At 54.6% G+C, this 25,518-nt stretch overlaps 3 protein-coding genes across 4 annotated transcripts; 1 reads left to right on the top strand and 2 right to left on the bottom strand.

Annotated features, from left to right (window-relative positions):
- Positions 1-687: 687 nt before the first annotated feature.
- Positions 688-3,099, bottom strand: CTRL (chymotrypsin like). Its single transcript, XM_063410855.1, has 7 exons — positions 2,710-3,099; positions 2,464-2,567; positions 2,237-2,316; positions 1,910-1,991; positions 1,644-1,824; positions 1,101-1,234; positions 688-873 (listed from the first exon to the last, which is right to left on the bottom strand). The coding sequence occupies exons 1-7, from the start codon at positions 2,759-2,761 to the stop codon at positions 712-714; spliced, it is 795 nt and encodes a 264-aa protein (XP_063266925.1). The 5' UTR covers positions 2,762-3,099; the 3' UTR covers positions 688-711.
- Positions 3,100-4,186: 1,087 nt separating this feature from the next.
- EXOC3L1 (exocyst complex component 3 like 1) lies at positions 4,187-13,091 on the bottom strand. The gene is made up of 13 exons (XM_063410846.1): positions 12,086-13,091; positions 10,965-11,125; positions 9,784-10,003; positions 8,830-9,490; positions 8,531-8,648; positions 8,229-8,354; positions 8,011-8,111; positions 7,498-7,608; positions 7,254-7,383; positions 6,174-6,296; positions 5,716-5,871; positions 5,267-5,391; positions 4,187-4,852 (listed from the first exon to the last, which is right to left on the bottom strand). The coding sequence occupies exons 1-13, from the start codon at positions 12,126-12,128 to the stop codon at positions 4,666-4,668; spliced, it is 2,262 nt and encodes a 753-aa protein (XP_063266916.1). The 5' UTR covers positions 12,129-13,091; the 3' UTR covers positions 4,187-4,665.
- A 52-nt stretch (positions 13,092-13,143) lies between these two features.
- E2F4 (E2F transcription factor 4) lies at positions 13,144-25,428 on the top strand. 2 transcript variants are annotated; one of them, XM_063410852.1, is made up of 10 exons: positions 13,144-13,345; positions 15,144-15,253; positions 15,712-15,875; positions 16,366-16,407; positions 19,076-19,137; positions 19,284-19,569; positions 19,997-20,161; positions 21,272-21,319; positions 22,849-22,893; positions 23,159-25,428. In XM_063410852.1, exons 1-10 carry the CDS (start codon positions 13,169-13,171, stop codon positions 23,272-23,274), a joined length of 1,215 nt encoding a protein of 404 aa, XP_063266922.1. In that variant the 5' UTR covers positions 13,144-13,168; the 3' UTR covers positions 23,275-25,428. The 2 variants fall into 2 exon arrangements, with proteins under 2 accessions (XP_063266922.1, XP_063266923.1); XM_063410853.1 differs by lacking the exon at positions 21,272-21,319.
- The last annotated feature ends 90 nt before the right edge of the window (positions 25,429-25,518 follow it).

The following is a 25,518-nucleotide window of genomic DNA, read 5'->3' as shown; positions in this document are numbered from 1 at the left end:
ATCCTGCTTCTCTCCACAGTGCCTTATCACCAGCTCTATTTTGAGCTGCTGGGAACCGGATTGTAATTCATTGAGCATGTGTCTTGCTACTCCCATGTCCCACTAGACTATTTTTTTGTCCGCCAGCCATTGTCTCAAGACATTTGAGTGAAAGCCTGTCTCCTGGCCTTGATACTTGTCTTCAGCTTCAAATTTTCATTTGCAGTGTCCTTCAGTTTCCCACTGTTACCTGGCAGATCTGCAGGTGTGAAGCAGTGTGTTGTTCTCCAGCCGTCCCCTTCCACCTTCCCTAAGAGCTGCCCGTGGCACTTCTCCCTTTCAGCTCTGTGTTCCCAGCTGCTACACAAATCATGTTTTTAAACTGCAGGCAGGGATCCTTTAGGATCCTGTGCACCCACCAAGACCCACCTTCCATTGCAAGCTGGTTTTTTTGACCACTCGGTCTCCCCTTTTACCCTGGATTAAGAGTGCAGCACTCCAAGGCAGGTGCCTGCATGTCGGCTGTGCCTTAATTTCCAGGAAACTCCCCACCAAGCTCCAGCTCTGGGAAGTGCTGGGGTTCAGGAGAGAAGCACAGAGTGCTCCAGGCTCCTCCATGTGTCTTTGACCCTGCTCTGCATCGTGAGAAGAAAGGAGCCAGAGGCAGTATTTGGCACAAGCAAATGGTGATACTTTATTAATCCCAGTGAAGGGATCACGCTGGCAGCAGCTTTAGCCCTGAGCAACGACGGTGTCGATCCAGTTACGGAACATGCTGACACGAGTGTACATGGCCGGCGTGTTGATGTTGCAGTTGGAGGTTCCCCAGGAGACAATGCCAATCAGGGTCCAGCCATTCCCACTCTGGTACACCAGAGGTCCACCAGAGTCACCCTGCAGAGAAGATTCCTGCTTAGTGCTCTTGCCACATGCTCCAAACGGCTGCCCCGGCCACCTGATCCGCTGCACACAGCCAGGGGCTCTAGCTTAAATATCTGACTCCATAAGTGCAAGACCCCATGTACCCTGCTCCTCCACCCTCCCTGTGAGGCCATGGCAGCTCAGCAAGACCCCGCATATCCTTCCCACCCACCCTGTGCAGCAGGAGTTTGTCTCCTTACCTGGCAGGAGGTGGCACCAGCCCCACCGGCACAGATCATGGCGCTGGTGATGCGGTTGCCCCAGTACTGCATGCACTGGCTCTGGGAGATGAGGGGCACGGTCACCTGCTGCAGGACTGATGCCAAGGCTTGGGCTAGGGGAAAGAAGCACTGTTAGATCACCTCAGTGTCTGTGGGTCTCCTGGAGAGCACACAGGTGCCCTGGGCAAGCTTCCACAGGTGCATGGGTACTGCCATACAAAGCTCCCTCCTCCTCCATGCCAACAAACCCCTTCTTCCCAGGTTCACCTCGTGCAGGCAGCCCTGAGAAAGGGCAGGCTTGTGCCTGTGCCCAGTCATCCCTGGGTTACACACGCACCCAGCCCCTGAGCACACACCTACACCCATGTGCACACCCAGCTCAGACAGGGTTACTCCACTGCCCAGCTTCCCCCTTCCCACTCGTACGGGAGTTGTCACCCCCACAGACACCCCTGGAGCCTCAGAGCCCCGAGGAAGAACAGCAGCTGCACGCAGCCCTCCCTGAAGCTGCAGCTCACGTACAGTTGGGGTTGGTGCGTCCCCAGCCGGTGGTGACGGCGCGGGCGTTGTTGGGCAGAACCAGGTTGGCAGGGGCCAGGCAGATGGTGGACACACGGGAGTTCAGCTGGGCGGGCGAGGACAGCCTCAGCAGGGTGATGTCGTTGTTCATGGTGTTGGGGTTCCAGCCGGGGTTGGTGATGGCCTGCAGAGAGAGAAACACCGCAGCACTTCATGCCTGCCCTGCGGGAGCTGCAGCCCCGTCCCAGGACCGTGTCCCCCTGCCTCACCCTGGACACGGTCTTCACTTGAACGGCCTCAGCATTGGAAGCAAGGCTATATTCCCCGAGGACGACAACGTGGCTGCGCGGGCTGCAGGAGGTAAGAGGGAGTCAGGACATGTGTCCAGCCAGCACCCCAGATGGGAGCAGCACTGGGGGCAGCCACGGGCATGAGGAACCCAAGGGAAGCCACCATGGGGACAACTGGGGAGGAAGCCCTGGGCTGCTCAGGCCTTTGGGGCACCCTTTGAGTGCCACTCAGAGATGCCCAGCACGCTCCGAGCCCCTGGCCCTGCCCGTGCCACCGGTGTGGGCTGGGCAGGTGTCGCTCCTTACTCGAAGTTGCAGTGGGCAGCTGTGACGACCCAGTACTGGTTGATCAAGGAGCCGCCGCAGAAGTGGGATCCTGTGCGGGTCTGGGGAGGGAAGAGGGAAGAGGAGCTGGGGCTGGGTGGGCTGAACACCCCAAAGCTGGGGACAGGCAGAGGTCCCCTTGGTGCCCAATCGTGGCACCAGGCTGGCCATGCCAGTGCTTAGGGCAGTGCCCAGGGACGGTGCTGTACCTGCAGGGACACCTGCCAGGGCCATGAGCCGGGCACAGCGTTCTGCCCGTTGACAATCCTCTCGCTGTAGGCCACCGAGGGGCTGATGGCGGGCACCCCGCAGCCTGCAGGAGAGGCACAGGGTGATCCAAAAGCTCAGGACTCATATCTGGGGGCTGCCTGTGCTGGTGTGGGTGACTCTGTGTCACCCTCCCTCGCATCCTGCTGCACTCCCAGGACCTTCCCACACCCATGGGCAGCGCTTACCTGAGACGGCGCTGGCAAGGGCCAGGCAGGCAACCACCCACAGGAACGCCATCCTGAAAGGAGACAGGCTCAACCCCTGGAGACCACGAGCTTTATAGCAGCCAGGGAGCCACGTGGCTCATGGCTGGCCAGGTTAAGGTCTCCCTGTGGCCTTGTGGGCAGCTGTGGGCAGGGGCAGCAGAGACAGGCCAAGCCTGGCACATACTGTGCCACACACAAACAGGGACGTGGGAAGGTACTGTCAAAAGACACCTGGTGTGGGGCTTGGGCTTTTGCTGGCATGGGTTGTGTTAGTTCTGACTGCAGCCTGTGGAGCTGGAGTGGGAGAGCACCACAGGGCTGTGGTGGAGGGCACAGGGGGCTGGTTGTGGGCACACAGCTGGGGCAGCAGTGGGGCTGGACATGCTGGGATGGGCACCAGTGCCTGGGGTGGGAGGTCATCCTGTGCTCAGACTTGTTTCAGATCTGTTGGGACTAGAGCTGTTTTTCCACATGGCCATGAAGTCCTGGCCTGGCACGGAGCTGGTCCCAGCTGGATGTTCCCAGGGCTCATGGCCACCCTTTGATCCATGTCCATGGTGCAGGTGAACAAGTCCCAGAGCCAGTGGGGGCAGGTGGGGAGGGCAGGCACCTTCCCAGGCAGGGGGGAGCTGTGGCCAGCTGGGCAAGTACACCATGAGCCCCAGGGAGGACAGTGGGCACCTCCCCAAGCTGAGGTGGAGCCCTTCACTGAGTATGCCCCTAGCACTGCAGCCACCAGGGCTGGGGAGCACTCAGCCCCCTCTGTCCTGCACAACAGGTATGTAGTGTCTGCATCATCCCCTGGGCCCTGGGTGATCTCCTGAGCTGGCACAAGGTGCAGGGAGCCAGGTTTGGAGTGATGCTGAACACGGGGATGGATCCCTGCCCCAACCCTCTAGGGAGCAGAGCCTGGACACTGGGCAGCGAGTGCAGAGCTTAGGCCTTTATTTCCAGCAGTGGTACCACACAAGGACAGTGGGATATGGCCCATCCCAGGGTGGGAAGCATGGCAGAGCATGGAGGTCTCCCAGGGCACTGCAGGGGCTGGGTACAAGGGTGCAGGCAGAGACACAGACTGCTCCTGATCTTCACACGGCACCTGGGAGGAGATGCCAAGGGCTGGGCAGCAGCAGAGGATGGAGGGAGAGCCAGTGCTCAGGGTGGTGCTGCCCATCACGGAGGAACCTTTGAGCAGGACAACACACCGTGTAGCTTGAGAGCCTTCAACTGCACTCCTGCCTTGGATGCTGGCAAATGAGCCAGAGCCAGGAGTCTGGCAGTCAGCAGGAACTCAGAGCTGTCCCTTTGTGCCCACAGGGCTGATGGCACTGTCCAGGGTGGGGACACAGCTTGTGCTCTTCTCCTCCGCATCTGTGAACCACGATGAGCTGGCTCAGCAGCTCCCCATGAGCCATGCAGGGCCCAGCCTGGTGGAGCAGCAACACCCAACCCCAGAGGACCTCCCATGGCTGAAACCCTCCTGCCATCCTGGTCCCAGCAAGGCTCCAGAGCTGGAATGGTGACAGCCTCCATGGCCGGGACACACTGGCTCAGGGGGCTGTCTGGAGACTTGGGGAAACTCAAACATCCCTGCAGCCTCATGGACACGTGAATTTGCCCCAGCTGCAGATTCCTGTCCATTCTGCAACTCTTCTTTCTCCTGCAGGCAGTGGGCCTGAGCCTGAGCAGCCCTCAGTCACTGTCCCAGCAGGCCAGCAAAATAGCTGCAGGTTGGATCTCCCCCAGCCCAGGTATCCCAGGTGCTTGCAGGGGACAGTCTTCTCATGGGGCAAGACCAGAGGAGGATGGCCTTTATCCAGCCTGTCCCCAGCACAGGACAAGGTGCTGTGTGTAGGGGAGGCCACTTGTCACCTCCATTGTCAGCACGCACAGCCACAGAACTGCCCCGCACGGCCCCAGCAGTGCCAGGCAGGGTCAGGCACACTTGCCCTTGCGAAGGCAGAAGGGCAGCTCCGGCACAGGGACCAGGATGGTGCTGAAGATGGGCCGGTAGCCCTCGGGCAGGACCTGGGGGTGCTGAGCCATCATTTCCAGCACCACGTGCCGCACTTCCTTGGAGACGTCACCGCGGATATCCAGCAAGGTGGAGACGTGCTCGTCACTGGGCAGAGAGGCAGAGGTGAGCCTGGGCACTGCTCGTGTCCTGCAAATCCCCCTGATCCAGAGAAGCCGAGCCAAGGCCAGGGGAAAACTGGTGCTTTGCACCAGGCAAAGTAGCATTTTCTTGAAATCAATCCCCCCAAACCTTTTGAATTTGGTTTTGACATTCCAAATTTGGTGTTTTGTCACTTTTCACCGCTTGTTTGGCCACCAAATACAGATGTGCAAATGCTGCACCAGAACTGCTATTTTCTTTACACCTCTGCCCTTGGGACTTTTGAAGAATCCCTCAAATCTGGAGCATGGGAAAAGGAAACCTCAGAGAGAAGGGGGTAAAGGCTCAGGTTTCTGCCTGCTCTGCTGTGTCACCTCACAGGGTGCAGCCCAAGACTGGCTCTCCTGGGCAGTACTTTACCTGACATCGGGGTACTTGTTGATGAAGCCCAGCACCTCCAGGCTGAGTAATGCTGGGTCTTTGAGGCAGATCAGCTCCCGCAGGGCAAAAACAGCCTCCAGGCTCTGCTGGCTCTTTTCCAGTCCCTGGTGGGGAAAGCAGCCAGGTGTGAGACCCAGGGGAGGTCACTGCAGTGGCTGGGGAGACAGCTGTGTCCTCGGTGCCCTCGTGGGGACCTGCAGCTGGTGTCTTCCCACTCAGCATGTCCCACCCATCAGGGGCTGCTGGGCAGGGTGACGGTCCCCAGAGTCCCTAATCCAGCCAGTTCCTCCCATGCTGGCCTCACAACCATCCAATGTAACAGCCCCATTTGCTCGTGGGCTGTGGGCTGGAGGGGAGCAGGGGGGTGAGGTGATGCTCCCTTTCCGTGGCACAGCCCCGGCTCCCCTCCGCACCCAGGCGCCTCTCACCAGGCCACAGAAGAGCTCCCGGAGCTGCGTGGCGTCCTGCAGCAGGCGGTGGCACAGCTGGCCCCTCTCCTCCCGGCCCTTGCACACCATCTTCCTCTGCAGCAGTGCCCGCAGGTACTGGCTCGCCACCAGGAGCTCGCTCTCCGCCAGCAGGAGCTGGGCAGGGGACAGTTGTTAGCGCTGGCATTGCCTGGGTGTCCAGACCCCAGCGTCCCAGGGAAAGGCAGAGGCAAAAAGGGCTGATACAACACCAAGCCATGGGAACAATCTCCTGGGAAGACCTCTGACCGAAGGGACAGGGAAAACAGCTGGATTTGGGGGAAGCCTTGAATATCCCCGTGTGGCGGGGCTGCTCCGGAGGACACGGACTTCCAGTGTTCCCAGCATCCTGCACCCCGGCACGGCCCCCTGTCCCAGCCTCCCTATCCCACAGACCAGCAGCCCTTGGCAGGAGGTACCGTGAACAAGGGTTTCCTGAGGCGGGAGAAATCCTTGGCATACTTGTCAATCACTTCACACATGCTGCCGACGAGCTGGGACCCGGACAGCCACTTGCGGGAAGGCAGCTGCAGGCAGAGGGGCTGTGAAGGGAGCAGAGGAGCAGTGTCTGTGCCCTGCATCTCCGCAGGGCTGCCAGCTCAGAGCAGCACAACACCCGCAGCTGCTGCCTGGCACCACGGCCACTTTGCCTTGCAAAGCCCTCAAGCCCCTGCTGCCAGCCAAAACTCAATGTAAAAACAGCAGAGTGGTTAAGGTTAGGAAATTATGGAAACACTGGGGCTGTCCCTCCCCAACACCCTGAGAACCTCATTCTGGGGCTTTATCTAGGTCATGATGTGCACCTGAGGTGTGGGCAGCAAGCTGCTCCTCACACACTTGCTTTTGGCCTGTCCTGCTGTGATTTTATTTTTAATTTCCATTCCTCTTCACTTCCCTTGTGTAGACATAACATGTTTTTTGATTTCCTACTCCTGCCCTGCTGTCCTTGCCTGTCTTCCTGCTTGAAGGCACACACTCCTGTCTCTGCTGGGGCCACTGCTGCCTGCAAGCTCTTCACCTTTTGGCTCTTCCTTTGTTTTCATGGCATTCAAGCCCTAAATAGTAATGCTGTTAATTATTCCAGGTTTTTGGTCCAGACTCCAGGAAAGCTAAATTTGACTACAGTAGCAGGAAACGACTCGGGCAGTTGCACATGGATTCGTATCCTCCACACAAACTTTGCTGCTCCCCAGCTGGTTTTCTGCCATGGAACAGCCAGAAGGAGCATGAGGCAGCTCGGGGGGGCTATGGCTCTGGTCTCTGTCTGTTAGTGATTTGGGGGCCATGAGCCATCTGCCCCGGCGATACAGGGTGGTGCTGCTGGCAGCAGACATCGGGTGGTTTATCAGGGTCTGGGGGACAGGCTGGCAGAGATGTCTGCAGGGTGATAGCAGGGTACAGAGTGCATGGCAGGAACCCTGGGAGGAATGAACTCCAGCCTGGGGTGTTGCAGTAGGGCTGTTCTTGCTGGGTTCAGCTCAGGTGCTGGACCAACATACCTGCAGGTCCAGGAGCAGCTCCTCCAGCAGAAGCTGGGTGGCTTTCTTCTGCATCCTGTCTAGAGCAGCCTGGAGGGATGCAGGGACTTCTCTGCAGGCAGTGTCAGGGTGCAGGGAGGAGACAGAATTGCTAGGAGAGAGAAGAGAGGGTACAGGTAGCCTGGGAAGCATAGTGGGAACACTGGTCTCAGGAAGGATGGGCTGGGTGTTGCTCCAAGAGCTGCCAGGTGCTGCTGCAGGTTACCTGAGGGCCAGGTTGTTGTTGAGCACGGCCAGCAGGTGGGAGATGTAGTACTTGGGAACGGCCCGGTCCTGCCGGTGCTCCTTCCCACACTGATCCAGGGCTTCCCGCAGGCTGCAACACAGCGAGGCAGCTGTGATGGCCAGGCAGAGCCCCAGGTGCCCCACCACAGGGACCTGGCCCTGGGATGCTCCTGGGACCTCCCACGACCCTCCCAGCTCACTTGGCTCCTTCCAGATCCTGCCACCAGGTTGGAGAATGACAGGTCATTGGGCAGTGTGGGACAGTGGGATCTGTTCTGGATCCCCTTGGGAGGGCTCAGCAGGCAAGCATTTGGGGCAGCTGATGCCCCCAAAGGCTGAGACAGCAGCCCCATGGGTACACAGGCTGCTGAGCCTTCTGTGACCTGGATCAGCATTGGGTGCCCCAGAGCAGATCTCCACCGCCAGCCTGTGATGCTTGGCCATGGCCCCAGGGTCTGTGAGGGTGGACAGGGGTGTGAGTGGCTCCACTGACCAGCCCAGGAATGCCTCAAGCTCCTCCAGGGCCATGTTGTAGATCTTCTGCTGCAGAGAGTCGGTGATTAAGGAAGCCACCTGGATGTTCTCATTCAGCATCTGCAGCAGAAGAGGAAAGTGGAAGTGATTCAGGGAGAGCCTGCAGGCCACAGACTCCTTTTTGAGAGGTCTCAGCATGGCCATGCTCCACCTGTACCCATGTTCTTGGAGTCCCACCTGCATGACAATGGCAGGTAAGGCTGACTGGAAGAAGCCCTGATGGTCTGTCTCAGGTTCCTCTTCCTTGAACCATTCTTTGAACTCCCCCTCCAGCGTCCTCTGCATCCACTCGAACACGCTAGCCTGCAGGATGGACACCCACCACAGATAGCCCAAGAAGCCAAGTACAGACTCCCTTGAGACCCAGCATAGCACAGCAGCAATTCTTGGGCCTCATCCCAGGCTCATGATCTGCAGCTGCTGTCAGAGCAGATGCTTGGCTCAGTGGGAGTCACTGGGTCCCTGTCCCACTCACTCACCTTGACTTTCATCACATATCTCCTCTCTGTCTGATCCACAAGCTCAGAGGGCATCAAGGGATCCAGAGCAGAAACATCCACTTCTGGGAGGAGGTCAGGGTGACCCATCATCTCTGCGCTGGAGGGCAGAGGTGGGCAGGGCTGGGAAGGCCTGTTTTCCAGAAATTCCTACCTGCCCCTCTGCCCTCCTGGTCATCCCCTGGCAGCCAGAGATACTCTCCCAACCCATCCATGAGCTGGTGAACAACCCAGCTCTCCACAACATCCCCCGCTTGGCTGGTGCTGGGGTTGGTGCTGACCTGTGGTACACATGGAGCGCCCACTCAAGGAGGAGGAAGAGTCCCTGTTTGTCCAGGTCCTCCCGCAGGATCTCCTGGAGGTGGCTGGCGAGGGCCTGGTGGTAGGTGGCGGTGCAGACGCTGAGGATGTTGTAGTGAGCTGGGACGCACTGGACCATCAGGTCCTTCACCACGCGCAGCTCGGACACGATGTCCTTCTGCAGCACTGCCAGGTGCTTGGCCAGCCCTGGCCCCTCAGCATCCATGCGGGGAACATGGAAACGGGCTCCTCTGATGGTGTCCTGGAGGACTTGGTGGAACTTCTGCCTCCAGCCCTTTGGGCGGCCAGGGGGCAGGAAGGTGGCCTCCAAGAGCAGAGTGTCATCTATTTTCTCCTCCCGCTCAATGATCCTCACAGCAGTGACAAAGAGAACAGGGTCCTCGCGCACCAGTTGCAGGCTGCTGCCCACAATGTCCCATAGCTGCTTGGCCAGGCTCTCGTTGAGGTCCTGCAGGCCACTGAAGTAGGACAGCACAGTTGCCTGGGCACTGGAAAGCCCACGGAGGTGCAGCTGGGAGAGGATGTCATCCCGGAGTTGCTCCACCATCATGAGCTCCACGTGGGCCTCCAAGAGATGCTGCCCATGGAGCAGCTGCAGGATATGGGAAAAAACCTCGTGGACTGTGGGAGAGGGAGGAGAGATGCCAGCACTGAGTGTGAGATGAAGGGGTTTGCACCAGGAACATAGATGCAAGTTATCAAGGAGATGGTGAGGGGAAAGGTCTGGGGCTGTGGGAACACCATTGAATCAGGCCCGGGGGAAGCACAGATATCTTCATTCACCCAACTGGCAAAGCCTGAGTGACCTGCTCAGCTCAGGCTTTGCCATGAGCCCTGCACAGAGCCCGTGGTTGGAATGAGGTTCCCCCAGTGCTTTCCAGCCCATATTGACCAGGATTGGGCCAGTGCCTTACCCGAGAAGATCTGGGGCAGCACCTGGACCACCGAGGCCAGCTGCACATGTTCCTCCATCAGCTCCCTCATCTGCTGGAGGCCCTGGAAGTGGTCTGCGCTGTCGAGCAGGGCCCACCGTGCAGCGCCCAGGTCCTGGCACACGCTCTGCACCTCCTGGGCCGCCGACCGCAGCTGCTCCAGCCCTGCACTTACCCCCTCCAGGTAGGACTGGACAGTTGACTGGGGAGCAGAAAAGGATGGAGGGGAGCTCCAGAAGGAAGGAGGGCTCCACACCATTTGCCCCAGACCTGCATGATCTGTGTTGCAGGCACTCTCCCAGCCCCACAAGGTCCAGGGTAAACAGCAATCAGATGTCTCTTTCAGTTTTAAAAGATCACTTTGTTTCTGCAAAAGAGCAGTGGGTCACAGGCCCCCATGTGCCCCCAAGGCATGAAGGACCTCATTGGCAATATAAACCCTCCCCCAAATGGAGTGCCATCGTTTCCAGCCCTGCAGAGGCAATGGCACATCTCCCTGCCCTATTCACTCATTTAACTCCCCGCTCCTGGTGCCAAGAATCACCAGAAGCAAGCTGTTTTCACTGAGGCCTCCCAGACAATTCATCCAGAGTCAGGGGAGGAGAAACCATCTCTAAAATTATCAGGAGAAAGTTGTGGTGCTCAGACTGATTCAGTCCTGAAGTTAATAATTCCTTGGGTCATGCAGAAGGGGAGGTGGGTGAGGAGGGAGGTGTGCAGGAGGGCTGGTACCACCCTTACAAATGTGTAGAGATGGAATTTTCCCTGTGCAGACCCACAGGCAGGGGCAGGTTGGAGTTGTGTGCCTCCTCCCAGCCGTGGGGCAGGGCAGCCTTTGGGGCTGGGACGGAGCAGTGATGGGGTGCGCTGAGTCCTGCACATGGAATGTGCTGAATCCCCTTGGTGTTTTATTTTGAAGGATGGTCGGAGACACAGAAGACTCCTTTATAACACTTCAGACACTGCCTGGGGTTAAGGCAGAGGGTGAAGGGGATCTTCTCTGCCCTATAATTGCACTTCACCCACCAAGCACCAGGAAAGGAAAAGATTCAGTCAAAAGAAGACATACAGAGGATTCATCTCGAAAGAGGGGACCCTGGCTGGGATCCCTGCCTGAGGAGGGGGTGTGGCTGCAAGTGTCCATGGGATGGGCAAACACACACCTTCAGCCGGGACTGGATGGAGCTGTTCCTCTGCGTCTCTCGTCTCCGGTAATGCCCGAGCCCCTCCAGTTTCTCGGGGCGGTAAAACACCCCTGAAGCCCATTTCAGAGCGGCCCCCCTCGCCAGCTTCTCAGCCTTCTCTGCTTCCGGCCACTCCTCGTCTGGGGATGAAGCCAGGGGTCAGCGAGCACAACCAAGTGGGGCAGGAAGGGCCCCTGAGGCCAGAGGCAGGAAGTCGCTGCCAGTGGATTTCCAAGCACACACGGACATGGGAAGCTGGGGAGCCTGGCACCAAGAGGGTCCTTCTGCAAGGGACCCCCAGGATGCCACCACCACAGCCCAGGCTTGTCACAGCAGCTGTGGCAGCAAGAAGGCTGCTCTGGGGAGCTGTGACTCAGCCTGCCAGCTTAGATTGTCCCCAGGCTGAGCACACATCCTGGCTGCTCCCCCAAACACAGTGCTGGGCTGTCTGAGGGGATCTGATGCCACTTGGGAAGCTGTCAGCAGGGTTGAGACTCCAGCAGTGAGTCAGCAGGGAGATGGCAGCTCTCGCAGGAAGGAGAGCCAGGCTAAGGTCAGGATTGGAGACCAGGATTGGTCCTGGTCTCCCCAAAGCACCCATGCAGCTGTGTCCCCCTTGACACAGGGTCCGAAGCCATGCCAAAGAGCTCCTGGCTACAGTGGAGGGCTGAGAACCAGCACAGTTATCACACACCATTCCCAGTCCCCAGTGCCTGGTTTCATCACTCCCCACCCATCCCATCCCCAGCCACTCCCTGCAGCCCCGCGGGGCTGTCACCCCGTGCCAAGCCAGGCTAATGCTCTGCTGGGGAGTCACTGGCAGCCTTGGGGACCAAGGGATTAGGGAGGGGGACAGCAGCTTTGAAGATAAGATGTGCGGTGAGCTGTGCTGCCCCGGCGCAGGTATCACCATCAGGAAGCATAGCCAGGCTGCCACCCCGCAAGGACACAAGGCACCAGCCGCGGCACAGGGGAAAGATCCAGGAGGGAGGAGGGGGTGGTGAGGCAAAGGGCAGGGGAATCCCCAAAACGTGCCGCAAGCATCAGCCTCCCTTCCCTGCCCAGCTCGCCGGCTCCCCGGGGCGCAGCATCCCCGTTACCTCTGGGGCTGGCGGCGCGCTCGTCCTCGGCGGACATGCCCATGGTGTCCAGGCTGTGCGGGGCTGCGGGGCCGGGGCAGGGCTGCGGAGGAAGCCGGCTGCCGTTTCCTCAGCCGGAGCAGCCGCGCTCCTCAGGGCCCCATTGTGTTCCCGCAGCCGCGCTCAGGACGTCAGGAACAGGGGGCGGAGGGGAGGGGGGACACGGGAAGGCACCGCCACAGCCAGAGGGCTGGGGAGTAGAAATCACGGAATCAAAGGATCATTTAGGTTGGAAAAGCCCTCTAAGATCATCGAGTACCAACCGTTACCTGCCAAGCTCACCACTAAACCATGTTCCTAAGTGACACATCCACACTCCTTTTTAACATATCCAGGGATGGTGATTTCACCACTGCCCCGGCAACATTTTCCCCCGCCTGACCATCTCTTAATGAAGAAATTTCCCCTAATTTCCAATCTAACCCTCTCCTGACTCAGCTTGAGGCCATTTCCTCTCGTCCTGGAGATCACACCCTGTCTACTCTCACCGGCACCCCCTGTTCTCTGGACACTCAGCCCTTTCCGTGCCCACAGTGCTGCCTCCTCGCACCCACCCTGGCTCGGGGAGGACAGCGGAGTGTCACAGCCCAGCCCATCCTCTGTGCGAGCCCACTCGAGGCTAGATCCACTATAAGAGGGTGCGCTGTGCCAGCCTCGCCCGAAGGCGACAACGTGGGGATGGACCCTCCATGGCTAAAGATGGATATGTCCCTGCCACAGACTGCTTTCCTCGGGCACAGGCTGGAGGATTCCCCCGGTACTGGGTGTGCTGGAGCAGCAAGCCGCCCCCGTCACCGGGGCGGTGAGAGCCGGGTACATGGCTGAGGTTTGGCTTTGGTACCACAGGGCGGGAGTTTGACTTTGGCACCGCGGAACGGCGAGAGGATGGACGCACCCCTGGCTTTACCCGGGGGACCCCCAAACCGACGGGGCTGACGGAACACCGGCAGCAAAGCGGGGAGGCGGTGGGGGGAGTCCCCCGTCCCCGCCCCGCCGCCGTCCCCGCCCCGGAGGTTCCCGGGGAGCCCCGCGGCCCGGAAGCGGATGCGCGGCCCCGGAGCCGGCGGCGGGCAGATGGCGGAGTGCGGGGCGCAGCCCCCCGGGGGTGGCAGCGGGGCTGCGGGCGCGCCCAGCCGGCACGAGAAGAGCCTGGGGCTGCTGACCACCAAGTTCGTGTCGCTGCTGCAGGAGGCCAAGGACGGCGTGCTCGACCTTAAGCTGGTGCGGGGGCAGCCGGCGGGGGGCGAGGGCTCCGCCGGGCCGGGGGTGGGCTCGGAGGGAGCGGCCGCCGGGGGAGCGGGGCTTCGGCGGGACCGGTTCTCCGGCGGCTGGAGCGGGTTTGAAGGGAGAGAACGGGGACATGACAGCGCCCGGTGCAGCAGGTGGTTTAGATTGGATTCCAGGCAAAATTTCTTCACGGCAAGAATGGTCAGGCACTGGTGGTATGGTCTGCCAAGGGCAGCGGTGGAGTCACTGATCAAAAGGCTTGTGGATGTGGTGCTTAGGGACATGGTTTAGCGGTGGGATTAGTGTTGGGATCGATGATCCCGGAGAGCTTTTCCAGCCGTATTGATCCTATTTCTAGGTGCTCGGAAAGCGGGGTCCCTGGGGGCGCGGCAGAGCTGCCGGCCGTGCACAGAGGGCTCTGCATTGGCCGCCCTCACTCCCCCTCCTGCTTCTCCTTCCCAGCCCTTCTCCCCATCCCATCGGGTTGTCCCAGGCACTCTTTCCTCAGGACCTCGCCAGGTGTTTGTGTGCTTCAGCTGCAGACCCGTTTGACCACCTTGTTCTCTTTTGTGTTCTTGCCCTGCACTTGATCACTGGCACCATAATGATCCGGCTCTGCAAAGCCTCAGACATCTACAGAAACACCTATAGAAACTGCCCGTACAGCACTTCACCCTCCCGGCGCACACCAGGAGGGGGAGTGTGCTCGGAGTCACCTGCCATAGGTTATCCCCGATGCCTTTAGGCAGTGGAGAATTGCTCTGTGAATGCATCTTGCTTCTGTATTTTTAAGATCTTCACCTAGAGGAAGTAACACTGTGCCATATACAGTGCTTGATCTCTGGCTTTTCCTGTAGGGGAAGTTCCTCTGCTGTGGTTTATATAAGCACTTCTTATGTGGGCATGTGTGTAAGACAGACAAATGCCAGAAAGCCCCAATGATGCAGGGCTGGAGGAGTTTCCTGGCTCCATGCCTGTGCCAAATTGTTTTCTCTTTGGATTTTACAATATCTTTCTGCTTCAAATGTCCATTAAGTGGATTCGTGTTGTTCAGTGTGATTTGTGTAGTTGTGTGATGTAGGGTCTCCAAAGTCCTGGCCTGTCACTGGTGGGTGACAGGGACATGGTTCCTGTGCTGACCTGTTCTGTCTGCACTGCCATGGACATTAACTCTTGCTGATGCCAGGTTGCTGTGTAGTAGTGGAAACAGTGCCATTCCTCGAGTCCTGAAACTTGAGGGGAAAAGGGTTGTGTGAGCAAGGCAAGGAAGCCCCAGGGTTGCTCATGTTTACTCTCTACCTGGAACCATGTCTTTCAAACAGAGGAATCTCTTGAAAAGATATTGATTCTTTGTCAAGTGGCATCAGATCAGCTTCAGAAAAGATCTTGTGAATGTTGATTTCACTGAAGTGTTGTGCAGAGAGCTCTCAGCATTCCCCTTCCCTTCTCCTTTTCTACCCCGAGGGAGCACTGAATTTTTAGGCTGCTGATCTATTGTTTTCTAGCACTGCTTTGCTACTGGGTATGGTGATTTTTGGATCCACTGTGAGCAGGATTGCTGGAATTTGGTTTGTGTTTAGTGGGGAGGCTTTGGGGTAAGAAAAAAAAAGAAGAATGAGTGACTTCCCCTCATGGTCATATGAGATCAAGATCATGGCTGTGTAACTTGAAGCGCTGGAATGGGAGAGGTATGAAATGGGGAGCAAAGTACTTGGCCAGGAGTTAATCTGATGGGCAGGAAGGAGCTAAACACGACTGAGAGTTTGGAATTAAGTGTCTTAACCTTTTTCAGGCTGCAGATACCTTGGCTGTGCGACAGAAGCGACGGATCTACGATATCACGAATGTCCTGGAAGGCATCGGGTTGATTGAGAAGAAGTCCAAGAACAGTATCCAGTGGAAGTGAGTGGCAGAGGTGGTCTAAACCCTTCACAGGTCCCTGCTAGTGCAGGTGTAAGTGACAGTGGAGAGGGAGATTCCTCAGTGGTCCATGCTCTTGCCTCCCCCAGCTGGGCTGTGCTGATGGTACAGCGAGAAAAGCTGAAGTATGTGTGGTGTCTCTCTTACAGCAAAGGTGTTATTTTGGTACAAACTAAATATTTGCACTGCCTTGGGCTAGAAAAGATGCCTGTCATGGCACTGGAGGTAGGGAAGAGTCGCACTAGACAGGGGAAGTAGAAAGATGTACCACACATTGCTGTGCTGGGAGGTGGGGATCTAGAGCAGGTACAGACATGGCTTTCCAGGCAGTGTGGCATTGATGTTTGACATGGGTGGGAATAAGAGGCTAGCAGAGAGGTTGGGGTTGTTCTGTGTGCCTCCAGAGGCTGATACATCTCACCCATTTTTGCTTTACCCAGGGGTGTGGGTCCTGGCTGCAACACACGCGAAATAGCTCACAAACTGATCGAGCTGAAGGCAGACATTGAGGACCTGGAGCAGCGGGAACAGGAGCTGGAGCAGCAGAAGATGTGGGTTCAGCAGAGCATCAAAAATGTTACAGAAGACATGCAGAACAGTCGATATCCTTTGTGTGAACTGATGGCTCTGTCTCTGTGTTCACTTGCTGGGCTGGGGAGCAGAGACCTGAGGGCTTGGTGGGTGCTGACCTGTTGCTGCTGGAGAAGGTGCACTGAAAGGGTCAAAAGGCAGCACCTTGGTTTGAAATTAGAGTAACTGTCTATCCTGGAGACCTGCTTTTCTCTGCATCCAGCTTCTCCTCTGGCTTTTGGAAGTAAAAAACACAGTAATGTTTACCACAGTGAGAAAAGTGCTTCTTTCTGAGTCACAGGTGCCACTCTCTTGAGTGCAGAGCAGCTCTTGTGGCTTAACTATCTCAGGATGTCAGCTCTGATGGGCATGGAGCTTGCAGACCTCACCTGCAGACCACTTCAGAGTGTGGCATGGAGAGCCTTCTAGGAATGGTGTTCCTTGTGCTCAGAAAGGAAACACCAGGTGCCCTTTGAGCTCTCTGTGCAGGAAGCTGCAGCCTTTCTCCTTAACCTTGGGAACATTAGCATATGTGACACATGAAGATATCTGCAAGTGCTTCACAGGTGAGGGAATGGGGCTCCATTGTAAAGATGTAATGCTGCAGGCCTGTCAGTCTGTCCCAGCTGCTCTCCTTTCTGCAAGAAAGAGTGAGCAGCAGACCATGGGCTGCCCAACACCATCAAGTGAGATGTAATGTCAGTTCTGATGGCATCCTGCGTTTGTGTACCAATGAGTTGTAGCTTTCTTGTCTCCATTAGAAGGGACAGGCCATATCTTTTACTTGTGCTTAAAGGAATTGAGGTGCTGCTCCTGAGGAAGTCTTGCTGTGTTTCACTGTGTAGGTGTATGTGTGTTATGTTAGAAACCCTTAATTTTAAGGGCTTGGGTGGGCAGTGTTCTAATGACAGGAAACAAATTTTAGTGCACAGTAGAAACCATGGTGTAAGCAGGGAAATAGTATTAAAGGTGGTCCCTCAGCTACATCATTTCCCCTGGCAACAAGAATGCAGGAAGGAGACAGTGGAGGACAGAAGGGAATGCACCCCTTGCTCTGCCCTCACTCCCTTCATTCCTAAAGTTGTGAGGGGCCTGTATCAAAAGTCCTATGTTCTGTCTCTGGGCAGAAGGGAAGAAAACCCACAGGAGTCTTTGTTTCTTCTGTTGCCAGTTCTAATGACAGATGTAAGACCAGATTAATGCCTGATGGCCAGCATGCAGTGGAGTAGCCTCAGGACATGAACTGCTTTTCCCACTCAGCTGTGGTGGTTTGGGGTCGCAGCTCCTTTCTGCTTCAGTGGGTGCCTGACCTCTCCTGAGCTGGCAACCTGCATCTGCTTGGTTGCTGCAGAGATTGAAGTTGTTTATCCCGGCTGCCTCCAGCCAAGCATAATCTCACCTGTGTCTGGCTCTCCTCATCTCCTCCAAGCACTTTTCTCACCCTGCACTTCATCAGCTCCTCTGTTTGTTATTGCTACCTTTGTGCTTTCCTTGTTCACCAAGTTCCTGCTGGTGTAACAGCTGCATCACCACCCCCTTGGCTTTACTGTTTCTTCTGGCTGAAGCTGCACTTTTGGGGGCAGGGATTGTGTTTTCAGTTTGACAGTGCTGGGGGCCAGATCACTCGTAACAGTCTGGAAGAGTTTACTGGAGACCAGCAGACAGCTCCTTGCTTGGCTGGTTGAGTGTTTTGCATTTCATTGCACCTGTTTTTTGTAAACCAGTTTGTGTCTGAGGTCAGACCTCACCAAAACATGCAGAGATTAGATCTTACTGAGGGTAGGTGTCACTTCCCTCTAGAATGGAGGCTTCATCCATGGTTTTCCATTACCTGTCCAATTTTCCTGTATGAATATGCCTCACATGACTCTTTTTCCTGTCCTGAACACCTGAGCCTTACAGAGGTTCTTTGGTGGACCTCTTGTGTTCTCAAATTGTGGTGCAGGCTGAATTTCAGCTCCTGTTTTTTCTAATTGACTGGTATTGAACTTGCTTGCTCCAAGATTTCCACTCTTGGACTCTTGTTAAATAGGGATTAATTAAAAAAATTAAAAAGAGAAGTAAGAATATGTCAGTTTTTAGTGACTGGGAAACATAATTTCCCCACCTGTGGCTGTGATGCATCTTGCACTTGCAGATTCAAAAAGGAAGTGGAAACCTACTGGGTGCTGTTTTGTACATGTATTTGGGACATATTTATCAAAGGAGATACAAATCCAGCACCTGTCTTTGAAACTAACGGGTCTTACAGCTTCAGCTGGTGGCTTTGAGCTTCATTATGCATTTTTAATGTATTTTACATTTTTCTTAAGTGTAGATTTGTTAAACAAGTCACATCCAATTGACAAATCCCATGTTATTTTTAATCCCCTTACCTTTTGCTGATCTGACTTTTGATCGTCTGCCTGAAATGAAGGGAAGTGCTTTTCTGCTGTCCACTCTCTCATCACTCTGGGGATCTTCTGTGTTAATCACCAAGTGAAGCTTAATCAGAATACTGGGGAATTGTGAATATTAATCACACTAAAGCGTAAACATTCAAAGTGAAAGCTGCTTGATCTAAATATGTCAGATATTCACAGCTCTGGTATTTCTCTGTTCATGTTTCTCTATACCCAGATATGGGCTGGGAGCTGCTTGCCTGTGACTGTTGAGTTATTAAGGGTGCAGGTCTTAAGGAGCTGCAGAACTTGGAAAGGAAGGATGCTGTCAGTCTGGCTTCCAGCCCCACATGTGCTAGGCTCTTAGTACAACTAAGGTAGCTCTGGCCAGTAGAGACTGAGGAGTGCTGGTTTCAGGTGTTGGGACACCAGCCTGAGGTTGGCAGCCTGGCTCTGAGCCTGCTTCAACCCCATTTTTCTGCTGGCAGTGCAATTCTTTTGTTACTAATTCACATCTGAAAGCTTGTGACTGCAGAATGAAGGATACTTCCCTCTGGAGTCAGATGTTCTTAGGAGTGAATTTAAGCCAGTTCTTCTAGGGAAAAGAGAGATTAGTCTTGATAAGGACACTGCTGAAAATCTTCAGGGTTGCACTGGGAGAAGAATTGCAGGTTCTTTGTGCCCTGGGCCGTTGGCACATTCAGAACTGTATGAGGTGCTTGGGGTGTAGATGTCTTCCTTCCAAGGAGGATTGCCAGGAGACGGGGGAGGTTGAGGAGGGGATCTTCATCAGCGCTTAATTAACATCACAACAGCTTGTGCCCAGGAGCCCTGACTGGTTCTGTTTTCACAGGAGACACCCTCCTTGTGATTCGAGCCCCATCTGGCACACGTTTGGAGGTTCCTGTCCCTGAGGTGAGTGATAAATTCATGGGCAGAGTGCAGGGGCTGTGTGTGTGTGTGCACATGTATGTACATGTATGTTTTGCCTGTGGAAACTTGATGTGCTATTTGAAAATTATTTTAAAGTATGTCTGTGTTTTGCTTTTGATTTTTTTCAGGGCCTAAATGGACAGAAGAAATACCAGATCCACCTGAAGAGCACAAGTGGTCCCATTGATGTTCTCCTAGTAAACAAAGATACTTGGAGCTCTCCTCCTGTCGTACTCCCTGTCCCTCCCCCTGAAGACCTCATTCAGTGCCAGGCAGCTGCACCCTCAAAACCACAAATCCCACCACTCGCCCACTTCCAGGAGGCCTCTGTTCCCAGCAGCACCCAGCCCTCCACACCAACACCCACCAGCACTCAGGACCACGGCCCTCCCACACAGAAGAATGCAGGCACAGGTGAGAGGGAGCTCCAGGAGGCAGAAACGGGCTGGTGGCTGGTAGAGGAGGTACATTCCTTGGCTCTGTTTGGGCTGGCACTGCTGGATGCAGAGCGTTGAGAGCTCCCGGCAAAGGGGCATCACTGCCTTTGCTGCTGCTGCCCTTCCTTTGGCCTTGGTTGGTGGGACTGGCTGTGCTCAGGGAGATCAGGCTTGGCTTCAGTGGGTAGTGCCAGCCTATAGGAGCACCTGGAGGGGAGAAGCTGGTCATGCAGGTTCATTGATCAGCAGGAAATATGTCCAAATATGGACACGGAGGAAAGCAGGAAAGCTGCTCCCTGTGCAGCTGCCTGGCCAGCACTGCCAGCGGGGGCTGAGTCTGTGCTGCAGCTGCCTTGGGGCTGGTGGGAGATGACATTCCTGGGTGTGTCTGTGGCTGTTCCCAGAGTGCGATGTCCCGGCCGCAGAGTCCAAGGGCAGTGGTGACTTCGAGGGCCAGCCAGGAGCGTTGGACACGCAGCTGCTGCAGTCCTCAGCCTCGCTGGACAGCAGCTCTGTCCTGCCCAGCACCTCTACCTCCTTTGAGCCCATCAAGCCCGACCCCACAGGAGGTGAGTATGCTGCTTGTTTCATGTGTTGCTCCAAAATCCTGCTGCTGGGAGTGAGGGAAAGGCTGCTGGGCCTGGAGGAAGGAGCTGAACTCCATTCTGCCTTTGCTGTCAGGCAGGGTGTGCAAAGGATAAGTAGGCATTTCCCTGTGAGGCTGCCAGGAAACATGGTGACAAGGTGACTGTGTTGTGTCTAGTGTCCTGCTGCTTTCTGTGACACCAGTGCTAGAAAATCTGCAAGGGACACCCACATGATACACATCTCTGCTGCTACATGTAGGGTTATTCCCTTTCAATCCTTTCTGTAGAGTAAGGTCCTATTTCTGAGACGGCATGAAGCTATAGAATTTTCAGCCACCACTGAGAGCACCTTTGTAGCTCAGGGAGTTTCCTGTATTAGGAGAGCTCTTGTCTCCCTTTTCCTCATTTGCTCAGGAATACTTCATCTGTCTTTAGTGATCTTGTGTTCTTAGTGACCTTGCAGTATGTATTTGGGAAGTTCCTTGATATGCTTTAAAAAAGGAACCCTGGAGCTTTATGCCAGGAAATGGCAGGCTGGCCCAAGGAGAGAAAAGCATCCTCTAGGTAAGCCACACTGCTGGAATGTTTTGAAGCCCAACTTCTCTGCAGAAACACTCAAGGTTAGGTTATGGCTAGAAGAAGAACTCTTACTCAAATGCAGCTCGCACAGTGCTTTTTTCACTTCTGCTGCTGGTGTGTCTCAGAGAAGCATGAGCTGTCTGTCTGGAGTCATCTTAGTTGTGGAATTAGGCCTTGGATATCCACATAGCTTATCACTGTGCCTCTCCAAAGGCATGTCCTCATCCTACACAAGGTAATCAAGGCAGTGTACTGGGTGAGGTTTACAGACACAGCTGCTGACTGTGATAACGTGTTCATGTCCTAGGGCTCCTACAAATTTCTCCTAAAGTAGTGGAGCTCAAGTGTTTTACTTGTCATTGCAGCAGAAATATGTGACACGGAATGTGGGAACAGAATTTCTGGATGATTTGGGTGTGTAAGGAGCACAGTAGGTTTGTGGGTGATTCTGCTGTAAAGCATTTCAGACTCTTCATGTAATGATCCAAACCATCTGGTTTGTTGTATTTGCAGTACTGGAACTTCCCAAAGAGCTGTCAGAGATGTTTGATCCAATGAGAGGTACGTTCATTCCCTGACCACAGCTTTTTTCTGTGCCCATCTATCCACAGAAAAGGGACAATTTGATTCATTCCCTTTTGGATTATTTTGTGGATGTGGTTTTGTAAGGTGCTTGTGGTCATTGGTGGCTGCTGGCCCTCTACTAAAGAGTAGTTAGGCAATCTTAAAATCACTGGTTTCTGTATGTATTTTTCTGTCTCCATGTTTCCAGCAACCTCTGTTAGATCTTGCCTGCAGTGCACCAGCAAGGGCTTTCCTGTCCCCATGCTGACGCTAATCCGCGTTCAGCCTTCCCATGCTCCTCCTTCAGCTTGTCAGCAGTATGGAAAAGAAAAATCCCTGCTACATCTTGTTTCAGCTTTAGCTGCCCAAGGCTAATCCAAGCAAATAATCTGGGGAGATAGTGTTCTCTGTTCAAAATACTTCTCAGTGGTGGTGGTGGAGGAGCTGGTAATTTTGGAGGAGTAGGGGAGGGAGATGCTGTTACCTGTGTTTGTAGTTCTGACTCTGTCCAAGGAATGTCTGTGGGTTGCTGCCTAATGGTGGGACAGACTCTGCGTTAAGGGCAGAAGAGGTGAAGGAATTTGGTCTGACATAAACCTAAACTGGGAAACTTTTTATCAGTACATTTATTTCTCTTCACTGCTGGCAGAATACTTTGTAGCCCTACAGCCAGGCAGGGCCAAGTACACCTGAGCACTTCAGTGGTGGTCACAGGAGATGTACAACAGCCAGTCCCTAGTTCTGTGCTCTAGCAGATGCTTTGTGAAGGTGCTGCCTTCGGGTAAAAGTCCCCACAGACCCAAACACAGACACGTGTGAGTCTCCAATCTCTGCTCTTAGCCCTGTGCTCCACAATCAGCCTGGAGAACATCCTTCCTCCTTGCCCAGCACCTCTGCTGCAGATAGTGGATGAAGTCTAGATGATGTCTAAGTACATCTGAAGAGTAAGTCTGAGTTCACAGTGTGAGGTACAAACTGCTGCAAAGCCCCAGCCGTGTAGAAAATCTAACTTACCCAAAGTAACTCTACTGTGTCACTATGTGGATGCTATTGTAAAGAAGATGTTTGCTGTCTGCGGTAAAGTATGTGGTTTATGGAGTATTCTTCCCATTTTGGAGGGAGAATTTAAAAACTCCAGGAGCAAAGGACAAAACACAGTCAACAGTTACAGAGGCAAAACTCAGGACTGGAAGAGAGCAGCTCTGCAGAGCTTAGAGGTCCTTGTAGCACACTCCATGCAGCCTCTCTCATCTGTGTGATCCCAGTAACGGTGCCCTGGCACTGGCAGCTGCTTTAAGGTTGTGCAGTCTAAGCCACAGGAGCTGGAGTTCTCCCGTAGTGTTTTGTGCTGGAATTACTTTTACTACATGGTTTTATCTCTTTTAAACACAAGCTTCTTTCACTGCCTGCTGCACATGCTGTGCCTTAGCCAGAGAAGGGATAACAAGGGTGGGGAAAATGGGGAACTACTCAGGAGCAGACCAGGAGAGCAGACTGTTTTGTTACCATGCTTGTCTCTTCCCCAGAATGTGGGAACTCTGAGCTGCTGGAAGAGCTGATGTCATCTGAAGGTGAGTCTCAGAGTCTCCTGTCATGGTGTGGCCTTACTGGGAGGAAGACCACGCTGTGTAATTTTACCCAGCTGGCTGCCTTGTGACTGCAGACTTGCCCTCATCTTTTCTGGGCTCTGGACACAGACTCAGTTCTTGCTGTCCTGCCAGTCCCTGAGAGGGGACTGTTCCTGTGAGGTGGCTGCGCTGTTCAGTGCCTTTGGCAGCCTCAGCTGGGGTGGGAGTGCTGAGTTTTGTAACCAACCCTGGGCTTCTCTTTCCCCAGTGTTTGCTCCCTTGCTCCGCCTCTCCCCTCCACCTGGAGATCACGACTACATCTATAACCTGGATGAGAGTGAAGGTGTCTGTGACCTCTTTGATGTGCCTGTCCTCAACCTCTGACTTCTCAGTGTGGCTGTGAGCCCCGCAAACACGGACTATTTTGTAACTCTTTGGAAAGTGTCTATTTTTGGATTCCTTTTGTGCTAGAGCTCAATGGCCGAGTAATTCAGAGATGCTCTCAAATGGACTCAGAACCAAGAGATGTGGACTTGCAGGCTGGGAGCCTCCCCGTAGTTTGCTTCTTCCTCTGGTGCACGTGCCAGACACACGTGCAGCTTTCCCCCGCATCTCTCCACTGGATCCTGGGCCTCACTTCAAAGGGTCTGTGTTTTGAGTGTTCCCAGTTCACCTGCAGAGTTTGCCCACGTGCCTCTCTGAGCTTCCTCCAATCTGCATGCCTTGGTTTTTCCTGCACTCCCAGAGGCACTTTGCACCTCCTAGGTACCAGCTGCTACAAGGAGCCCCAATACCACGGTCAGTTCACAAGCCCAGAGGTTGTTAGTTAGATTTCTTTGTATTAGTGGTTCGGATTGGGGTAGTTTTATTTCTAAAAGGCATCAAGAGGAAAAAAAATGGCACCAAAGTGTCTATTTCTTTCAGTGACTTCAGACCAAGCTAGTATGTTTCACAAAAAGCACTTTTTTTTAGCCAGCTGTGCCTCCTAGTGGGATTCAGGAGCTGTGCACTCCTTGTAGGACCCAGGAGCACTGAGCCTTTCCCTGTTGGTGCATCAGGAGGAACGTTGGATCTGCTTTCACCAGTCTGCTGATGCACAACCCCAGGGGCTCCAGCTCCTTGTCCAGCAGCTGTGCTGTTTCTACAGGGCTAAAGCAGAGGTGCCAGTATGGTTTTGTTTTTAATTTTTGGTTTTGCCTGACTGAAGAGATGTTTGAAAGGATAAGACTGCTCCAGCTGGTGCTTGTAAGGTACTCCAGGGACATTGGAGCCTGCTCATATTTGCAAATAGCTGGGGTTTACCAACCATTGCACTTGAACCTGCAACTGTCTGAAAGGTGACCAAGCAGTTACAATTCAGTAGTATTTTGCTGTGACAGGTTATGTAGATGTTGTCAAAATAGTGAGCTTTTTTTACCCCTTTTTCTCTCAGGATCAGGTTTTCTGTATATTTGAATTTGCTCCCTTAGTGCCCATACCCACACTCCCAGTTCCTGATCCTGTGGCAGGTCTTTACCTACTGCAATGCTTTCTCTGCATCATTTTTCTGCAAGAGTTTCTTTATTGCTTTGTAACAGAAGGTCTGCCGTTGGGTTCTTTAGGATCATCAGCTGGTACCAGACCTTGTGCAGTTTAGTTGGAGTAAAAATACCCTGATGGATTTGTGTTGTATTTTGCAAGCCCCAACTTTGTGTTTTGGTCAGATCCTGTGAGTGTCTTTAGTTTTGCACATCTTCCTGCCACCACAGTGGAAGCAGCTGTCCTGCCTTTCCTGCTCTGCAAACTGCTGAACAGAGAGCCAGGCCAGGCCATGGCTGGCTGCTGCAGAGAGGGAGCTTCCAGCCATCCACTTAAGCAGCTGATGTTTAATTTCTCTGTGTGGCTGCTCACTTCCTGTGACCCACACAACCTGCTGCAGCACCAGCACTGAGGGATGTAAAGTATGAAGAGCCTGCAGAGGTGAGAAGAGTACATGCTTGGGACCCGTGTCCCTGGAGTGGCTCCTCAGGCCCTCTCATTCTGCGTGGGACTTCTCCACAAGGACTCTTTGTTTCTGCAGCAGCAAAGCACTGGCAGCCTCTTTGGGAAAAGCATGAAGAACTGAGGAGGAGCAATGGGACGCTAGTTTGGCAGCAGGCAGCTGTTGCTGGCAAGACAGCTGAGGTGTGAGACCCCTCTGGGGGGTGAACTTCCAGCCTGCATGCAGCCAGTCCCTGACCCTTTCCCCCTCCCCATGGAAGCTGACTGGAATCCCTGGCTCCTGCGTGCTATCAAGGCTCCGTGGCTTTGGTGTAGCTCGAGCTCTTCATGTACTGCCTGGCCCTTGCCCTCCTTCCCAGTGTTCACGTCCGCCGCCAGTTAGACCACCCTCCCGAAAAGGATACCTAGAGAAAAATTTACAGTTGCAAATGAACTTTTGATTCATATATAAAGATTATTTTTATACTTTTTTTTTTTCCAAGGAAAGAAAATTGCCTGTCATATTTGTAACAGAGTGTTCTCTGACGTGAATAAACAAAAACTTTCCAGAGTTTCTCACCTTGCCCCAGCCTGTGCCTCCTCTTGCCCCAGCCCAGGGGATGGGGTTCCCTTTCCCAGCAGGAGGCCGTGTCCTGCTGCCGGAGGTGG

The sequence above is a fragment of the Prinia subflava genome, chromosome 13 (assembly GCF_021018805.1).
Source record: "Prinia subflava isolate CZ2003 ecotype Zambia chromosome 13, Cam_Psub_1.2, whole genome shotgun sequence".
Taxonomy (NCBI): domain Eukaryota; kingdom Metazoa; phylum Chordata; class Aves; order Passeriformes; family Cisticolidae; genus Prinia; species Prinia subflava.
The sequence above is the reverse complement of the archived record's forward strand: the minus strand, read 5'-3'. Positions and strand labels throughout refer to the sequence as shown.